The sequence below is a fragment of the Hypanus sabinus genome, chromosome 17 (genome assembly GCF_030144855.1).
Source record: "Hypanus sabinus isolate sHypSab1 chromosome 17, sHypSab1.hap1, whole genome shotgun sequence".
In the NCBI taxonomy this organism is placed as follows: domain Eukaryota; kingdom Metazoa; phylum Chordata; class Chondrichthyes; order Myliobatiformes; family Dasyatidae; genus Hypanus; species Hypanus sabinus.
The window spans coordinates 47182007-47203088 of record NC_082722.1 but is presented as its reverse complement, the minus strand read 5'-3'; the positions used below and the strand labels follow the sequence as shown (position 1 = coordinate 47203088).

The following is a 21082-nucleotide window of genomic DNA, read 5'->3' as shown; positions in this document are numbered from 1 at the left end:
TAAGGAATGCTATTAAGGTGTTTTATCATTAGTTGTGGCAGCTCCCTGCTTGGCTAGCTGTCAGTTTTTCCTGCATTGACAACCCTGATGAAAGTTCACCCCTCCAACCAATGTCCAAGTGTTAAAATATCCCCCACTGGTTTTGGTAGACAGATATCTGGACAATACATCCTGATGAAAGTTAATTGCAAAAGGGAAAGAGCAGGTTGAAAAAAATTATAGAAGTCTGACAATATTTTAAACACAATCAGATAAGATCTTCTATTAGGAAACGAGTTAGGACAGGTGACGGAAATGTGCGTAGGGGAACACTTTGGTTCCAATGATCATAACACCATTAGTTTCAACTTGATCATGGATAAAGATAGATCTAGTCCTTGGGTTGAGGTTCTAAACTGGAAGAAGGCCAAATTTGAAGAAACGAGAAAGGATCTAAAAACCATGGATTGGGACAGGTTGTTCTCTGGCAAGGATGTGATTGATAAGTGGGAGGCCTTCAAAGGAGAAATTTTGAGAGTGCAGTGTTTGTATATTCTTGTCAGGATTAAAGGCACAGTGAACAAGAATAAGGAACCTTGGTTCTCAAGAGATATTGGAACTCTGTTAAAGAAGAGAGAGATGTATGACATGTATAGGAAACAAGGAGCAAATAAGGTGCTTGAGGAGTATAAAAAGTGCAAAAAATACTTAAGAAAGAAATCAGGAGGGATAAAAGAAGACATGAGGTTGCTTTGGCAGTCAAGGTGAAAGATAATCCAAAGAGCTTCTACAGGTATATTAAAAGCAAAAGGACAGTAAGGGATAAAATTGGTCCTCTTGAAGATCAGAGTGGTTGGCTATGTATGGAACTAAAAGAAATGGAGGAGATCTTAAATGGGTTTTTTGCATCTGTGTTTACTAAGGAAACTGGCATGGAGTCAATGGAAATAAGGCAAACAAGTAGTGAGGTCGTGAAACCTATACAGATTGAAGATGAGGTGCTTGCTATCTTGAGGCAAATCAGAGTAGATAAATCCCCAGGAACTTGAAGGAGACTAGTGTTGAAATTGCAGGGGCCCTGGCAGATTTATTTAAAATGTCGGTATCTATGGGTGAGGTGCCGGAGGATTGGAGGATAGCTCATGTTTTACGTTGTTTAAAAAAGGCCTAAAAGTAAGCTGGGAAATTATAGGTCGGTAAGTTTGACGTCGGTAGTAGGTAAATTATTGGAAGGAATACTAAGAGATAGGATCTACAAGTATTTGGATAGACAGGGACTTATTAGGGAGAGTGTACATGGCTTTGTGCATGGTAGGTCATGTTTAACAAATCTATTAAGAGTTTTTCGAGGAGGTTACCAGGAAAGTGGATGTAGGGAAGGCAGTGGATGTTGTCTACATAGACTTCAGTAAGACCTTCGACAAGATCCCACATGGGACGTTAGTTAGGAAGATTCAGTTGCTAGGTATACATGGTGAGGTAGTAAACTGGATTAGACATTGGCTTATTGGGAGAAGCCAGAGAGGGGTAGTGGAGGATTGCTTCTCTGAGTGGAGGCCTGTGACTAGTGGTGTGCCACAGGGATCAGTGCTGGGTCCATTGTTATTTGTCATCTATATCAATGATCTGGATGATAATGTGGTAAATTGGATCAGCAAATTTGCTGATAATACAAAGATTGGAGGTGTAGTGGACAGTGAGAAAGGTTTTCAAAGCTTGCAGAGGGATTTGAATCAGCTGGAAAATCAGGCTGAAAAATGGCAGATGGAGTTTAATGCAGATAAGTGTGAGGTATTGCACTTTGAAAGGTCAAACCAAGGTAGAACATACAAGGTAAATGGTTGGGCACTGAGGAGTGCAGTAGAACAGAGGGATCTGGGAATACAGATACAAAATTCCCTGAAAGTGGCATCACAGGTAGAATGAATCGTAAAGAGAGCTTTTGGTACATTGGCCTTTATAAATCAAAGTATTGAGTAGAAGAATTGGAATGTTATGGTGAGGCCGAATTTGGAGTACTGTGTGCAGTTTTGGTCCCTGAATTATAGGGATATTAAGGAGGGTGAAAGAGTGCAGAGAAGGTTTACAAGTATGTTGCCAGGACTTCAGAAACTGAGTTACAGAGAAAGGTTGAATAGGCTATGACTTATTCCCTGGAGCGTAGAAGAATGAGGGGAGATTTGATAAAATTATGATGGGTATAGATAGAGTGAATGCAAGCAGGCTTTTCCACTGAGGCTAGGGGAGAAAAAAAAAACAGAGGACATGGATTAAGGAGGGAACGTTTAAAGGAAACATGGGGGGGGGGCTTCTTCACACAGAGGGTGGTGGGAGTGTGGAATGAGCTGCCAGATGAAGTGGTAAATGCAGGCTCACTTTTAACATTTAAGAAAAACTTGGCCAGAGGTACATGGATGAGAGGTGTATGGAGAGATATGGTCCAGATGCAGGCCAGTGGGACTAGGCTGAAAAATGGTTCAGCACAGCCAAGAAGGGCCAAAAGGCCTGTTTCTGTGCTGTAATGTTCTATGGTTCTAAGAAATTTGCACTCATAACCTGTTATCTTCCATTTCAAATATTTGTAGCTTTTAAGTATTCATTGTTCACAGAAAGGATTTGAAATTAGGCCTGTTGTCTTCCAAAATAAAGCCTGTTAATTCACTGTCTGGTTCAAGCGAAACAAAATCACCTATGCTAATTTGCACCTCTGTGTGGAACACTTTGAGACAGGAACAGTGTACTGCTATACTAATTTGATATTCATTCTATGTAAGTTGTTTATTAAAAATAACTTTCTGGTCTAGACTCTAAAATACAAATCTAATTTCAAAATAAAATCTGTTTCAGCATACTAACTCTATGGTATACACAGAGTAACATTTTTAAGCATGATTAACTTAATCATGATTAAGTTCATTATATTTTTCAAATTAAAGAGAAGAATGCAAATATTCACATTACCTTCTTGTGTGTTTCCTGTTTTTTGTTCTCTACTAAAGTCAGCGTTTTCATCATTTGTTGAGGAAATGTCAGAAAGACTATGTTGTTCACGTTCGTGATTCCGCAATTGACTCTGTTAAGAAGTTGATCAGAATGGAAAAATTACAATGAAGCATACGTGTAAGAGAAATCCAACAATATCTGACAAGGCAACAAAACTAAAAGTGGTAATCCATCACTACACTCAAGCATTTTAGTAACTCTGAAGGTATTACAATGGTTTATTATCAGAAGACACAGAAAATGTCTTGAAATGCATGCATTTGGCCAGAATGTAAGGAATCATCAGCAAGGTGCTTAAAATTTTTAGTTCAAATGAAAACTAAAATTCTTAATCAGCAAACCTTAAAGACTTAAGTTCAAAAAACCTTGTAGCAACTTTACAGTGCTGATTAAATCCACAATTCTCTACATAACAGTCAACAAGATTGCTTTCAGAAAGCTTGATTAAGCCAGTTAATTCAAAAATATCCTAAATTCTGCTTATTATGGTCATTCTTCAAACAATAGTGACCTTTACATTTTCTCCCAAATTTACAAATGATTAGAATATAAACTGAACTTTACAGATTTATATATTTCAGAACATATTATATTGCAGTAATATAATGTGCAAAGCTATTTTAACAAGTGTTTATTTATTTTAGTTTCTGCACAGAAGTACATTATGTTTAAATAGTAGTAATTTTGCACTGAATGTTTACCTTATAATAAAATGCTGCATTGCATCTTTTGCAGTGATACATCCGAGTCTTGCAATGGTTTATCATATGACTCTCCAGATTATTACTATCAGTGGCTATGTGATCACAGATTGGACACTGGTAAGGCTGCCTTTGCCGATGAACTCTTAAATGCTGTTTGATGTAACCCTTATTGCCACTGCTGTAATGACACAAGCGACAACGGTAAGGCCGTTCTGTGTTTGGTATATACTCCACTAAGTTGCCTGGTGAACTCAGGTCACTTGAAGGTTGGCACTGTGCATTATCCTGCAACTCTTTTAGGATATCTTCATCAGAAGCATTTTGGTCTGTTCTTTCTCTCAGTTTTTCAATCACAGTGAGTAGTGACATGCTGATGCCCATTCTGATTGGTACTTCAGAAAAACCCGACTTAGTCTCATCAAGTTGCAAGTTATTACTAGTATGATCATCAGAGTAATTGTGAGGTTGAGGAACTGAAGAATTGACTTCCATGCTTCTTTGTTCTGCATCAGACTCAGGATTTTTGACACTTGCTCGAGTAAATTCTGGTGCTCTCATTGGCATTGCAACAAGAGCTTCAGCGGCCAATGAATGAAGCCTCAAAGATTCAGAATTGGTTCTCCTTCTAGATGGGGGTACATTTTCATCAACTGCTGCAGGTTCAGTAGATTTTAAAGTATCATTACTTTCTTCTGGATTCCATCTTAAAACAGCTGTTTCCAGTTCAGCTGCATTGGTAGCTTGTTGATATAAATCTGAAGAATCCTCACAATAGATCATGTGAGATTTTTCAGAGATAAGCCTCTTTTCAGCTTCAATATCTGGTGTCATCAGAAAGTGCTTTTCTGGAACACTCTCCCCAGCTCCTGGGACACGCTCTACAATGACATTGACATGTCCTGCCTTGTTAGAATTGCAATTGATGATCTTCTGTGCAGAGGAAAGAAGGCTATCAGAGACTATACTTTCTTGCTCACAATCAAGCAACAGAGGTCCCTCCTCAACAATTTCTACTACAGTATCAGCAGGTGCCTTTGACTGGGTAAGGCCTGAATTTTTTACAGCAGTGTCAGACAGTGAAGCTTTGCAGTCCACTGTGTCCATTAGATTGATTGAGGGAGGAGTACAAAACTGCAGTGGATTTGATCCAACACAGTGTACACTTTCTGATTTGATAGCTGGTGAGAAAACAATTATTGATTCATCCTCAGGAGCTGTGAGACCTGTGGAAGGAACTACTGAGGTAGCTGTCTCACATTCCTCAAAAATTGGATAAGAACAATCTACTTCACCAGCATGTTTCCATGCATGGGTTTTTAACATCCTCTGACGGTCACAAGCATAACTGCAAATCAAACATCTATACATGCCATACTGGTCATAAGTGTACCACTTTCTTGGGCCTGGTTCAGTGTCAAAACCAATATTTCTTGATTTTGCATTGTTGCTGTCCACACTATCTATGGCATTTGGCCTTAATTGCTGCTTTCTTTGTATCTGGGCATCCTCAAGGTGCATCCACATATGAGCTTCAAGTTCCTCTTGTTGTTTGGAAACAAAACAACACACAGAGCACATCAATACCACTTCACCTGATTTTCCATGTAGTTCAAAGTGCTCTTTTAACTGTGAAAAAGTCAATGAATTGAATTTGCATAAATTGCATTGGTAACGGGTGAGTTTCCTGTGCAAATATTTGTGCGCCACAAAGTCTTTAGAATCTGTAGTTGCAAAGTTGCACTGATCACATGAGTAGCTTTCAATGTTGTTATGGCTACGTATATGTATATAATATACAGATGGCACAACAGTTACAAAGTTACACAGGGTACAACAGAAGCTCTTTGAAGCTTTTGATTTATCTGCAGAATCAAGGGTGCTCAGATCAAGGCCATTACAACTCTGAGGCAGATCTTCTGTTTTAAAATAAGTTTGCCTAATTGAGATGTTATCCTTTTCCTGGTTAATAACTTTTTTGGCTGTGCTCTCAAAGCTGTCTGTCTGCTCAATTATTGCACTGTTTGTATCAGAAGTACTAATATAAGACCTCTTTTGACCAGTCAAAGAACACTGCTTTGATCCTCCCTTCTCCACTATCTTGCTCAATTTTTCAATAACTTGAATCAATGAACCTGGTTTTTCCATTTTCGAAACAATTTTAGTGTCCACAAATGAATGAATTGCTATCTGCTTCAAGAGATGCTCATCACACTTATAATTTGTTGTATAGCCATGGCTTTGGGCCTCAGTTTCTGTTATGGCATCTGATATCATATTGTCCAGTCCAGTGCAGTATTATTGTGTTTTTTCATTATACCTACAAAGTCGAAAAAATCCATGTTTAAAAGTTCATACAAAAATTACTTAACATTCTTAATAACATTACCTATCATTAAAAACAGTTTTTAAAATGCTGGCAAGTAAAAAAAAAAATTACCATTTCATCAAGTCCAAAACTTTACAGGCAAGAATACAGGCTTGCACTGTCAATGAATTGAATTTGCATAAATTGCATTGGTAACGGGTGAGTTTCCTGTGCAAATATTTGTGCGCCACAGATTCCTTTCTGACCAAGATTTTAAATATGCCTAGAAGACGGAAATAGTACATTGTATTTGTGGTCAATGTGGAATCTTGCTGCCGACCTCAGGAAAACCCAACTATCTTGTAACTTTTGTGACAAGGACTTCCTCTTTATCATCTCTGTTGCCATCAGATGTGTTTCGCAGAGCAAAAATCAAACTGCTGGAGAAACTCAATGAGCCAAGCAACACCAATGGTGGGGGGGGGGGGGGGTGCTGCGGAGAGAGAAGAGGCAGGCAGAGGACTGCTAAGGTTTCAGATCAAGACCCTGCATCAGTGCTCAGAATGGAGATAGAAGGTAGCCGGTATAAAGAGTGGGTGAGGAGTGAGACATGGGCTAATGGGTCACAGGTAGACTGAGAAGGGGTGAAAGATAACAGGCAGATAGAGCCAGGTTAGGGGTTGGGAATAGATAGGAGGAATGAGGTTGGAGACAGGTGCAGGTTAATAATGAGTGGAAGGAGAGAAAAAGAACGTAGCTAATACTATGTGGACAGAGGGGAGGGTGTAGGTGGACCCCCAATGTCCGTGAGTCTGCAAGTCTACTGGAGGGCTGAAGGTGGCTTGTCCTGGGCTTAGAGGACTATTTGTGTGCAAGTGGGTAATGTATGGGAGAGAGGGAGGAATGGGAATAGTTTTGTTGTTGCTGTTGTAGTTGTTTCTGTTGTTCTGAACATTGTGGGTATGCTATATTGGCACCAGAACATATGGCAACACTTGCAAACTCCCCCCAGCACATGCTTGGTAGGTTAATGCAAATGACGTCTTTCACTGTATGCTTCAATGCACATGTAATAAATAAAAGGAATCTGACAGCTGCTGGATGATATGGGAGTACAGCTGATATGCAAAGAAGGTGATAGTGGGAACCATGAAGGAAGGATAGCAGCTGTTCAGGGTGATGATGGATAGTCATCAGGACACTACTGATGTCCATACTCTGGGAATGCTTAAAAAAAAATAACAAATGCAAAAATCTGAAATCAAAACACTATAGATACTAGAAAGCCAAAGCTACTTTGAAAATGCTGGAAACAGGTCATGCAGCAACGGTAGACAGCAAATACAGACCAATTTTAAAATACTGCATAAGGAAATCCAAAAAAAGGGAACATTCAGGAAATGCTTAATGTGATGTTCAAGAATTGTCAAACTAAAATGTTAGTTGATTGTCTCTCGACATGTTGTGTCTGACATGTTGAGTATTTCCCGCATTTTCTATTTATAACATAATCTTCGCTTCTGAAATTCCACTTAAAAACTAAAATATTGGGAGAAACTATAATTGCACTACAATGTGTCCCTAAAACTGAAATAGTACCTTTTATTTTTATTTTCAAGTTTCCAATTAATAGGTTGTTTTAGCCAATTCTTTTAAGAGCCTTCTACTGAGAGGACAGAAAACATGAGTTACTCCTGAAAAAAATTTGTAGAAAATATTTTGAAATATTTTTACTTATACAATAGACTATGTCATTCTTTTTCCTCTTGACCCCTTTAGTCCATTTTTCTTCGATGAGTTAAGGTGTTGGTAGCACTGGATTTTTACATCTAAATGTCAAGAGGAGATATAACAAAATCATATTGGATAAACAGAAGCTGAACAATCCATAGCTCAAGCAACACAGGACAGAGATTCAAAGTTTTGTACATAATACACAAGAAGATGCACAGAAAAAGTTATAAACAGACAGCAGCTATGATCTAAAATTAACTATATCAGAGTCTATCAAGATATAAAATTGTAATTGCTATTATTTACTCAATTATTATAGAATATATGAAACTAATACAAAATCAAAATACATGTATTATAGACCATGGGCAGAAGAAAGCAAGCTCAACTAACAATCAGTTAGGAGCATTTGTTAGGACAGTGGCTATACAGAAGATATGGAAAAAGAGGCAAAGTATGGTGAAGTTCCAGGCTTATTGCAGATGATTTCATTTGCGCTATTTAAGAAGGGTGGGTGGCAGCAGAAAAGAAACTATAAACCTGTTAGCCTGAAATCAGTGCTTTGGAAGTTGTTGGAATCAATTGTTAGGGATGAGATTATGGACTACCTGGAGGCACATGACAAGATAGGCCAAAGCCAGCATGGTTTCCTATAAAGAAAATCCTGCCTGACTAACATGCTGCAATTTTTTGGAGGAAATTACAAGCAGGGTAGACAAAGCAGATGCAGTGGATATGGTGTACTTGGATTTTCAGATGGCCTTTGACAAGATGCTGCACATGAGGCTGCTTAATGGAATTACAGGGGAATTACTAGCGTGGGTGGAACATCGGCTGATTGGCAGAAAACATAGAGTGGGAATAAAGAGATCCTATTCTGGCTGACTGCCAGTTACCAATGGAGTTCCACAGGGGTCAGTGTTGGGACCAGTGCTTTTTATGATGTATGTCAAGGATTTAGACTACGGGATTAATGGATCTGTGGCTAAATTTACCGATGATACAAAGATAGCTGGAGGAGTGGGTAGTACTGAGGAAACAGAGAGCCTGCGGAGAAACTTAGATGGTTGAGGAGAATGGGCAAAGAAGTGCCAAATGAAATACAATGTTGTAAAGTATATGGTCATGCACTTTTGTGGAAAAAATAAATGGACAGACTATTATTTAGATGGGGAAAGAATTCAAAATGCAGAGATGCAAAGTGACTTGGGATTCCTTGTGCAGGATACCCTAAAAAATAACCTTCAAGTTGAGCTGGTGGTGGTGAAAGTGAATGCAATGTTCGCATTCATTTCTAGAGGTACAGAATATAAGAGCAGGGATGTGATGTTGAAGCTCTATAAGGCACTTGTGACACCACACTTAGAGTATTGTGTGTAGTTTTAGGCTCCTTATTTTAGAAAGGATGTGCTGATATTGGAGAGAGAGGAAGATGTGATGACAGTTTTGAAACAGGAAGAACGTACAAGGAGAACAAATTACATGGTCACTTAGCTTGTGAGTCAAAACTGGAAGATGGGTGATCAACAATGTAGTAGGATTAGGTTTAAAAGAGCAAGAGGGTAATCTCAAGGGGAAGATGAAATCAAAAAGGGTCTTGGAGTAAACAGGAGAAAGGCAACAGAAACAATGGGAAGTTTAGTGGGACGGGAAATGATGGGTTAATTGTACAGGTAAGGTGAACAAATGGTCTGCTTGACGACATAAGCCCCTCACAATTACTTTTCATGTTGAGGGGAGAAATAGGTTTTGGGAGAAAGAGGTCTACAATAACAACATTTTGCCCTAATTTTAATGGAATAGCTGGCAAGTTCAAGATTTCCATACAGGCATGCACCTTTGTCATTCTGGTTACCCAACTCTGTTGGGCTCCTAAGGAATCCAAAAGAAGTAATATATACCTGCAATTTTACTGGGAAATTCAGCAGCAGAATCTACACCAAGTGTCTATATCAATTTTACTGGAGAGGAATGGCTGCAAGAGACAAAATAATTAGTAAGTTAGTCATCAAAAGGTACAGCACAGAAACAAGTCATTTGGCCTATCTAGCCCACGCTGAACTACTGAACTACATACTTCAATCGACCTGTATCAGGAGCATAGCCCTCCCTACACCTACTATCCAAACTTCTCTTCAACTTTGAAACTGAGCTCACATGCACTACTTATGCCACAGCTTGTTCCACAATCTCATGACCCATTGAGTGAAGAAGCTTCCCTTCATGTTCCCTTAAACTTTTCACTGTTCACTCTTAATCAATGATCTCTAATTGTAGTTCTACCCAACCTCAGTGGGAAAAGCCTGCAGGCATTTTCCCTATCTATACCCCTCATAATTTTGTATACTTCTCTCACTTTTACTGCTGACCTCAAGAAAATCCAAACAAGTATCTGTGTAACACACACAAAATGGTGGAGGAAATCAGCAGGCCAGGCAGCATCAGAACTGATGAAAGGTCTCGGCCTGAAATGTTGACTATTTATTCTTTTCCATAGATGCTGCCAGGCCTGCTGAGTTCTTCCAGTATTCTGCATGTTGCTTGGATTTCTAGCATGATCAGATTTTCTCATTTGTGGTCAAACAGATAATTTGAAACTTTTGTGGTAAGGCCTTCCTCTTTATCATCCCTGTTGCCAGTCTAGCAGAGCAAAAATCAAGACTGCTGGAGAAACTCAATGGGTCAAACAGCACCAATGGTGGTGGGAGAGGACTGCTGAGGTTTCAGATCAAGACCCTACAGTAGTACCCAAAATGGAGAGAGAAGATAGTCAGAATGAGAGAAGGGCTATTGGGTAATAGGTGGACTGAGAAGGGGTGAAAGACAACAGGCAGATGGAGCCAGGTTAAGGGTTGGGAATAGAAAGGAGGGATAAGGTTGGAGACAGGGGCAGTCAATGATAGGTAGGAGGAGAGAAAAATAATGTAATTGACACTAGGTGGGCAGAGGGGAGGGTGTAGGTAGCTTGCCCTGAATTTAGAGGACTACCCATTTGGACACACAGAAAATGTGTGGGAGAGAGAGGAGAGAGAGGAAAGGGGCTTGGTTTGCTATTGCTGTTTTGATGCTATTGTTCTGCTGTTGTTGCTGTAGTTACTTGTATTGTTCTGAGCATTGTGGGCATGCTATGTTGGCGCCAGAATGTGTGGACACTTGCAAGCTGCCCCAAGAACATCCTTGGGTGTGTTGTTTGTTAAAGCAAATGATGTATTTCACTGCATGTTTCAACCTACATGCAATAAATAAAGGAATCCGACAGCTGCTGGATGATACTGGAGTACAGCTGATATGCAAAGAAGGTGATAGTGGGAACCATGAAGGAAGGATAGCAGCTGTTCAGGGTGATGATGGATAGTCATCAGGACACTACTGATGTCCATACTCTGGGAATGCTAAAAAAAAACAAGTGCAAAAATCCAAAATCAAAACACTATAGATACTAGAAATCTAAAACTACCACTGACAAAAATGCATGGCCCACCAGACACAAGAATTAGTTTTGTTGGAATGCAATGTCTAATACTAAGTTTCTTCATCATAATTCCACCGTACAAAAGACTATATTGACCCAGATGCAATATTTTTGAGGGGTCACAGAGAGGAGTTGTGACAGCTAATTGACTGGGTCAGTTAAACTGAAACAAATTAGCAGGATCAACTTCCAACAGACAGTAGAAATGTAACAAGACTAGTTAGCTGGTTGGAATTTTTCTCTGAGCTCCATGTGAGATACTCAACAGATGCAAAAGAACCTGTAAGTTTATCTGGAGGTAGTCAAGCTTGGGACTGCAGCAGGAAAATTAAAGAAAAATGACTTGCACTTGTAGTGCCTCTCAGGAAATGCTGAAGTACTTTATAGCCAATTAAGTACTTTTGGATTGTAATTGTGTTGTGCAGGAAAAGCAACAGCCAATTCACAGCTGGCTTCCACAAACAGCAAACTGATAAGTGACTAATCATTTATTCTCTAATATTAACAGAGCTATAAATATTAACCAGGAGGCAACTCCCTTAGTGACCTTCAAAATACTACTGTGGAACCTCTACAACATAAGAATTAGTAAGAGCATTAGGCCCAATGGTAACTCTCAGCAGTCCCTCCATTCAGAGGTGGTCAGATACATGAAGTTCCAGATTATAAAGAACCTACATTATAATCCATGCTATCCTTCCTTCATTGTTCCGACTATCACCTTCTTTGCATATCAGCTGTACTCCCACATCATTCTCCAGCAGCTGTCAGATTCCTTTACTTATTACATGTAGGTTCCCATGTGTCCAAAAATCTACTGATGTTAGCTTCAAACACAGACTACCACAGGAAAGATGATGGCCATTTGGTCCAATAAATATTCAAAAACTCCTTGAGAGAAATCCAGCATTCCCTTGCTCTTTTCCCAAAGAGTTGAGAATTATTTTCCTTTTTGGGTGCTCATCAGGATTTTGGAAGTTCTGCATTTATTTTCACCATCCATTCATGTGTTGATTTGCAGATGATAACCACTCTTTGGACAAAAGAAGATGTTCCTTTCATCTCTTGTACATTTTTTTTGCCTATCACTTTACATCCTTGAACCATCCGTCAATAAGGTTTCCCTTTCCAGCCAAACCTGGTGACAATTCAGCAGAACTAGTTTCAATCTTTTCAACTCTCCCTTCTCCAAGAACAACTCTACCTTTTCCAATCTTGTAACCACTTAAGATTTCACAATCATATAAAAGAAATCATTCCTCCATGTGAAATGGCCAACTTTTCTTCCCAACACTATGTGCTGTACTTCTGCTCTCTCCAGTTATTGGAAATGTCATCCAGCAACTCAAGCCTTGGGCAGCAACTTGGGGAATCTACACCATGCCTCCAAATTAAATACAGTGGATTCCGGTTAATTGAGGCTAATTTGGCAGCTGCTTATTTGGGACAGCTACCAAAGATTGAGAAAATAGTTGGGATGTTCTTTGTTTATTTGGAACACTATGCCACTTAATTTGGACAGGAGACCGTTGCCAGACAGTTCCTAACTAGTGCCGGCTGTGTGAATTTGTCTGTCCATTGGACACTACAGCATGCTTAGAGTGAAATTTTTAAATAGTATCAGTTGTGTGTGTCTTTGAAAAAGTGATTTTTGTCATTGATAGTTGGTGACAAATAAGAGGTAAGACAATTTAGAATTGTTTTGCTCACTGCTGTTTCAAGCACTGAGTCTTGGGGATACCAGAAACTAACGGTAGTGAAAATGAAATGATTTCACTACTTCAGCAAATTAGGATCTATAAAGAATTTGAAGACATTGACAATCATCTTAAATGTTACAATGAAAATAAAGACTTGGAGGAAGAAATCATTGTAAGCATGAAAGCAGTCCATTATCTACACTCGGTGCCTGTGCTAATTGTTTATTTACCGTCAATCAAAAGAACACAGCAGCGTGTTGGTTGTTCATCATATCCGACAATGACAGTGAAACCTGTGTGGGAGGGCTTTTAAAGTGGAAAATCCATTGCACTGTGATAGTTCCACTTTTTTGACCTCTAAAGTCCAGGTACAGTGGTACGAGTAGTTGTCATAAACTGGTGACTTGCTTGAATGTAGTGGATAACCATGGCTTCTGTGCCTTGTAATGCTCTTCACTCTCCATTAAGTGTTACTGTACTGACTTCTTCGCCGGATCTGACTTCACATACATATGCCCCTACTTCACCATGGCATGAGGCCCATCGGTTACCCTTATCTGGTTTAGCCCACTGTCGAAGTAATGTACCAGGGTATGGCTGGTGTCGCATGCAAACAGCTACTTGGAGCCATACACAGCTGACAGCTGAGTATCCGGTGGGAACCAAAGGTGAGTGAGCTGCCCCAGAATGGACCAAACAAGCCACTTTAACAGAGGTGTTACCCTCCATGGGCACCCCATACATAGCAGGATACACTGGATGAAATCCTCTTATCGATTACTATTAGGAACTAATGCACAATTTTATATTGTCATAACATTGGTAGTGTTCCAATTTGTTCTGTATTTTATTTAAATACATAATGTTACTCAGTTAAAGAGTAGATTGTCTTTTTTTAATACCTTTTAAATTATTTCCATGAAACTTTGGTTAATTGGGACAGCCGCTTCATTGGATGAAATGTACTGGTCCTGATGTGTCCCCATTAACCAGAATCCACTATACACCTTTACTAAAATACTTAAATTACAACTACACTCCATTTCAGGTCCATCAAACTGATACAAAAGCAGCAAACCATTCTTACAACACACACAAAATGCTGCTGGAACACAGCAAGCCAGGTAGCATCTATAGGAAGAAGTGCAGTCGATGATTTGGGCCGAGACCCTTCGTCAGGAATTCATTAAACCATTCTTACTCTTATCTACCAATTACCATGCAATAAAGCCAAAGTATCATAAAACAGAACAATAAAGCAGAGAAACAGGCCTTCCTGTCCTCAAATATGCCCACATCTTATTAAATAGTGGGGGGGGGGGGAATAAAAGGGGGAAGAAGTTAGATTAAGAAAAGTGGAGGGGGAAGAGGAAGATGTACTTTGTGGTGGAATCCTACTGGAGATGGCAGAAGTTATGGAGTTTGATGTGCTGGATACAGAGGCACATGAGATAGTAGTTAAGGACAAAGGGAACCCTATTCCGGTTATGTCATCAGGAGGATGGGATGAGAGCAGATGTGCAGAATATGGAGGGGATAAGTGTGAGTACAGCATTGATGGTGGTGGAAGGGAAACCCCATTCTCTGCAAAAAAGAGGACATCTCAGATGTTCCAAAATGGAAAGCCTCATGCTGAGCACTAATGTGGCAGAGACACAAGAAATGAACAGCAAACTGGACAGGTGCTTCACCTGCACCCATACCTCCTCCCTCACTATCATTCAGAGCCCCAAACAGTTCTTCCAGGTGAGGTGACACTTCACATTCCAGTCTGTCAGGTTCATCCAATGTATCTGATGTTCCTAGTGCGGCTTCCTCTACATCGGTGAGACCCAACTCAGACTTGGAGCACCATCACTCACTCGATTCAGATTGGGCATTTTTGCTCTGTTCATCGCTAAAGGTAGGATCACCCCATGCCTACCCATTTCAATTTGACTTCTCATTCATATTCTGACATGTCTGTACATGGTTTCCCTTACTGCCATGATGAGGCCAAACTCAGACAGGAGAAGCAAAAGCCTCCAGCCTGATAGCATAAACATTGATTTCTCTAACTTCTGGTAATTTTTCCCCACCCCTCTCTTTTACTATTTATCAATTCCGGTTACCCTTCCATTTCTTCTCTTCTCCTCATCTACTTCCTCTGGCTCTCACTCCCCCCAGTCTTCCATTGTCCACTGTCCTCTTCTATTAGATTTTTTTCTTTCTTGGCTCTTTACTTCTTGCACCATCCTCTTTCAGTTTCTTATGTCACCCCCCCCCCCACCCACCTACCTTTCCCCTCACCAGGTCTCACCTTGTTCTCCTTCCCCTTCACCTTCTTATTCTGGCTTCTGCCCTCTTACTTTGCAGTCCTGATGAAACATCTCGGCCCAAAACATCGACTGTTTATTTCCCTCCATGGATGTTGCCTGGCCTGCAGAGTTCCTGCAGCATTTTTTGCATGTTGATCAAGATTTCCAGCATCAATGAAATCTTATTCTCCTGGTTGAAGTTTCTGCCTCCACATCCTTTTCATGTGCCAATCAAAAATGAATGCAATATTCCAGATGCAGCCTAAATACAGTTCTCCAATGTGACAACATAACTTCCTGACTGTTGAACTCAGTTCCTCGGCCAGTAAAGGCAAGGATGCCATATGCCCTTCTTTACCACCCTATCAACCCATGTAGCTACTTTCAGGAAACTATCGACTTGGAACCCAAGATCAATCTGTGCATCAACACTTAAGGATCTTGCCATTAATCGTGCTTTGTTTTTATTGATTTGATCTCCCACGGTGCAACACTTCACATTCAGCTGGGTTAAACTCCACCTGACATCACCCTGCCAATATCTGCAACTGATCCATATTCTGCTGAATCCTTTGATAAAAATTATATATCATATTTATGATATATATGTGGTTATGTATCATAAACAGCACAGGTGCCAGTACAATTCCTTGCAGAACACCATTAGTAAGAGACCTCCAGCTGGATTAAGTGTCTTTGGCCCCCTATTTTCTATGGGCAACCCAATTCTGAATCTAAAGGCCAATTCACTGTAGATCCGATACATCTTAATTTTCTTGATGAGCCTCCCATGAGGGACCCAGCCAAATGCTTTACTAAAATCTATGTAGATAAAATTCACTGTTCTATCTTCCTCAATTACCTTTATCAATTCCTTGAAAAATTCAATCAAGTTAGAAAGACATGACTTGCCCAGCACAAAGCCATGATTAGGCCATGGTTTTTCAATTGCTTATAAATCATATCCCTAAAATCCCTCTCCAGTAACTTCCTTACCAGTGACTTGATGCTCATTGGTCCAGTTTCCAGAATTATCCCCATTTCCCTTCTTGAAAACTGGAAGAACATTAGCTATTTGCCAGCCCTCTAGGATCTTGTACATGGCTAGAAAATATACTGTTATTGGTGAAGGCCCCAGTGATCTTATCTCTTGCCTTTCTCAATAACCTGGGGTCTATCTCATCAGGTCCTGAGTACATTTCACCTTAATATTCTTTAAGAGGCCCATTATTATTTGCCCAGTAATGACTTGCTGAGCCTGCACGCTAACTTCATGCTTTGTGCGACAGCATGCTGATTTCACTGTTCACCATTCTCACCACATCAAAACAGACTTCTTTTCCACCTTCCAAAATAAGCACGCATCTCTCAGTTTGCTCCAGCTGTTACTTCTAGCCCACTCACTTAACATGGTTTCTTCCTTCACAGATTCTCTTCCACCTGTTCATTGTTTCAGATAGCAAAACAATGAACAAACTCGTGCTTTTATTTTAGTAATGCACAATACTGTGAAGTAGACCAGATTAACAATCTAGATTACTTACTGATGCTCCATACAGCTTTGCTGCCACCTTGCTGCAACAGTTACTGTACCCTGCCGATTCCTCCCCATATCTCCAGTATTCCTATGCACCTCGTCAGATTGGTACCCACCAGTATGGCGTGGCATACCTGTGCCCACTAATACTCCAAGTGACACACCATTACCCATCTGTATTGAGAGGGCTCCAAGGCCTGGCACCAGAAATATTTCAGAGGTTACAGTTTGAAAGTAAAGGTAGTCAATTTAGGATTGAATTGAGGATAAATTTATTCTCTCAGAAAGTGATGAATCTTTGTAATTGTCTAAACTGCATTCAAAACCGTGCTATATTTCTAGATAAAGATATGCTAATAAAGCAATAAAACTGAATTTAAGATAGACGATCAGCTATGATTAAATATCAGACCGAACGCTATTAACTCCTATTTCTTATGTCGAACATGATTTTTTACATGCATAAAATATTTTTCAGCTCTGCCATAAGATATTCTATGTTGTTATTCCTATCTCTTTAATAATAATTTCCAATATTCTTTCAAAACAAATGACCGTTTTGTTTCTCTATTTTTCTGAAAAAGCATGTTATCATTGATCCTTTTACAAAGACTCAGAAAACAGAAGGGTCTTATGTTGAAAGTTTAATATGAATTTTGACATCCATAACGCGTAGCACTACATCAAAGGATAAGCCGACACGGTGCTCGGGTTTCGAGAGTTTGACTTTAATCTTCTTACTCAAAGGCTAAGCCAAAAATGATCCCCTAAACTGTTTCCTCCCAACAGGAACACTGGACTTAGTTTTATTTTCAAAAGTAAATACACTGAGCTAGCATCCGTAAATTTATGATTTCCACCTCTCTTACAGGATACGCGCTCAATGAATGTTTCCTGGCTACCAGCACGCTAAAATTACGCTGCTATCAAACTTGAGGTAAACCAACCCCATTAAAAGTAAACTTCAAAAGGAAAATCGTGTAGTACAAGGATCCGACCACATTCACATTGCTACTCATTTATAATTTCTTTAAAGTTTGCTGTTGATACGGTGGCATGTAAGCGTCCTGTGCACTGCCGACCCTGCCACTCTCCCACCCCCACACACTGCACGTCAATCACTTTCTACCCAAAGGCCGCGGTCACGATCAGTGGTACGAGGGTCCCTGTGCCCCGTGCAGGGTGGGCGAGGGGATTGCGGGGGTTATCCTCTCATGCACTGTAAGGGTGATGCCCTACTGTCGCAATGCCTAAGACAGAAGGTGATCTTTTCCTTTACCTGAACATCCCTATCTCCAACTCCACGCTCGCGTCACTTTTCAACAAAATGCCACCACTTGTCTCATGCGCGCATGCACCAGCCTCGAATCTCGCGATATCGCGTTCGGCACGTGCCCCGGTACACGTCACGGAGCGCGGAGTAGGTGGGGAAGTTGTCTTGGTAACGCATCGGTGGCGGGGCGTCGTGTGGGAGGATGGGGTTGGTCAGTTACCATCATCTCGGACCGAGTGCGGCTTCCTGGATGCTAGGCTCCCACCTGGTCCAGGTATTTGACCCATGAAACAAGTTCTACATAACGCAACGTTTTTCGCAGTTGGTTCAGGTGCCCGCTCTCTAAGTGAAAGGTCTTGCCGCACCTGCTGGGCTTCCCAATTTTTTTCTGAGATTTCTATGTAGTTAGAGATGGAATCACACAAGCTTGACACAGAACACACACCCTTCTGTCCAAATAGTCCCAAGCACCAATAATTATATTGATTATTCCCTCTTTCAATATTTTTGTTAGTTTCTGCATAGAGGAATACAGAAGATATGTATTGTAAGTCAAAAGAATAAAATAGTACCAAATACATCGTATTAAAATACAGTTACAATCACAAAACCCTGTGTTCATAAAAATTAAATTAAATAATAATATTGAAGTATAATAATTTTGTTATACAGAAAGAAAATCTGAGTTACCAAAGTCAGAGCTATTAGGAAAAGCAAGAAAAGAGGGGAAAAACCCTTATCATATAATAAAATATTAGCCACCATCTGTACTTTTACAACAAATAAGTGACTCAAAAATGGTCTCCACAATGTATAAAAGTCTTGTCTAGATTCAAAAATTGAACATCGGATCTTCTCTAAATTTAAGCATGACATAACATCCTGTAACGTTTGAGCATGAATAAGCGGAACAGCATCCTTCCATTTAAGCAAAAGCACCCTCCTAGCTATAAGAGAAGTAAAAGCCAAAATATGCAAATCAGGTGTCTCCAAAATAAAGTCTTTTCCTCTAAAAATACCAAATAATGCCGTCAAAGGTTTAGGCTTAAAATGTACCTAACACGAACCCATTTCTATTGTTCTCATATTCTACTCAAATCTCTCCTAGTTTCTATAACTCACCTGCACGCCTTTGTGATGTGAGAAGAAGTCAGCTGTCAGAGGGAGAATATGCAAACTCGACACAGACAGCACTAGTAGTCAGGGTTGAAGCCAAGTTACTGGAGTTGTGAAGCAGCAGTTCTACCAGCTGTGTTGCTTTGTTAGAAAGATAGCCCCACTTAGACAAGTTTTCCAGTGATATAAAATCCTACCCTATCACAGTGAAGTCTAGTTCTGTGTTCTGGGAATCTTAATAAAAATCCCTTTGTTTCATGGGTGCAAAATTTTTTTGTTGTTCAAAGGAAGTTTATTATCAAAGTAGATATATATCACCTATTACTACCTTGAGGTTCAATTTTTTTCAGGCATTCACAGTAAATTAAAAAAAACACAAAAGGATGTCAATGAAAAATTGCACACAACAAAGATGGACAAACAATTAATGTGCAAAAGACAATGGATTGTTCAATTACAAAATGGTAGAAAAACAGAATAGTAATAAATAAATAAGCAATCAATAATGAGAATATAGGTTGTAGAGCCCATAGGTTGTTGAATTAGTTCAGTGTTAGAGTGAGTGAAGTTATCCTCACTGGTTCAAGAGCCTGATGGTTGAAGGGTAATAACAGTTCCTGAACCTGGTGGTATGGGATCTAAGGCTCCTGTACTTCCTTTCTGATGGCAACAGTGGGAAGAGACCATAGCCTCGATGATGGGGGATCTTGATGATGGATGCTGCTTTCCTGTGACAGTGCTGCTTGTAGATGTACTCAGCGGTGGGGAGGGCTTTACCTGTGATAGACTGGGCTGAGTTCACTACCTTCTGTGGACTTTTCAATTCAAGGGCATTGATGTTTCCATACCAGGCTGTGATACAGCCATTCAGTATACTCTCCACTGTGCACCTATAGAAGTTTGTCAAAGTTTTAGGTGACATGTTGAATCTTCGCAAACTTCTAAGAAAGTAGAGGCTCTGCTATGCCTTCTTAGTAATGGCACTTATGTGCTGAACCCAGGACAGATCCTCTGAAATAGTAGTGCCGAATAATTGAAATTACTGACTCTTTCCACCTCTGCTATCCTGATGCCTTTGATGGAGTTTATTCATCAGTGGCTACCTTGAAACTACAGGACCAGAACAAACCAGAATGTGACTTAGTTGTTATCTTTACATTTAGAGGTGATGTCCTAGATTGTTAGAAAGAGCATTATTGAGTATTATGGCACATAATAAAAGTCACTTCTGAAAAGTCATTTTCCAGGTCTGGAAAGAAAGAGGCCTGAACTGTCGATTACTTACTCTTTTCCATAGATGCCACCTGGCCTACTGAGTTCCTCCAGCATTTTGAGTGTGTTACTTTGGATTTCTGGCCTCTGCAGATCTTCTTGTGTTTGTAATAAAAGTCAAGTTACAGTTGTTGCCTCCCTGCCTAATTAGAGTTCTTTTATTCTGTTGTTTCTCTGAGAAGATTCAAAACATAAATTAAGCAATGATATGAAAATAACCACAATTAGCTTTTGCCTCGCATCACAGCCCAATGTTCCTGCCCGGATACTGCCTGGCTTCTAAAGCGATTTTGTTCTTATTAAAGAAAGTGTTAATCATCAGAAGTGTATCACAGCCATTAAGCTACGCTGTGTAAGCAAGACAAGCAGGCTAGAAAATTCCATAAAGGTTGTGATCTGATCTGTGAATTTGTTTTCCAGCTTGTTCTACTGCTAATGTACTTGTTTATTGGCTGTTTTCTATCTCAATTTTGTATGTGGTATGTTTTCTGACTATCATTTTAAGCATTGAACAATCTTAGCAGGACTTAGAAGCTCAAAGATACATCACTTTATTCCAATGGCTCCTCCAGGCTGATTTCAGAAGCTTTCACAAGTAATGTTGTAACATAAAGAGCCCTTGACTACCTTACACTGTAATTAGAGGTATCAATCTTAAATCCACAATTATTCTTTCACATCTGCTTCTTT

General features: G+C 39.8%; 1 protein-coding gene across 6 annotated transcripts in view; it reads right to left on the bottom strand.

The window, feature by feature from the left end:
- znf507 (zinc finger protein 507) overlaps positions 1-18097 on the bottom strand; it is a 58408-nt gene extending 40311 nt beyond the window's left edge. For 2 of the 6 annotated variants that reach the window (XR_009516299.1, XM_059992975.1), the window contains exons 1-5: positions 18011-18097; positions 9627-9700; positions 7726-7820; positions 3684-6003; positions 2941-3052 (exon numbers count right to left, since the gene is read on the bottom strand). Coding sequence is in view for 5 of the 6 variants with exons in the window: in XM_059992975.1 (XP_059848958.1) it covers positions 2941-3052; positions 3684-5960 (2389 nt within the window). In the remaining variant the exon portion in view is untranslated. The other 4 variants (XM_059992976.1, XM_059992977.1, XM_059992978.1 and 1 more) reach the window with 4 other exon arrangements.
- Positions 18098-21082: the final 2985 nt, after the last annotated feature.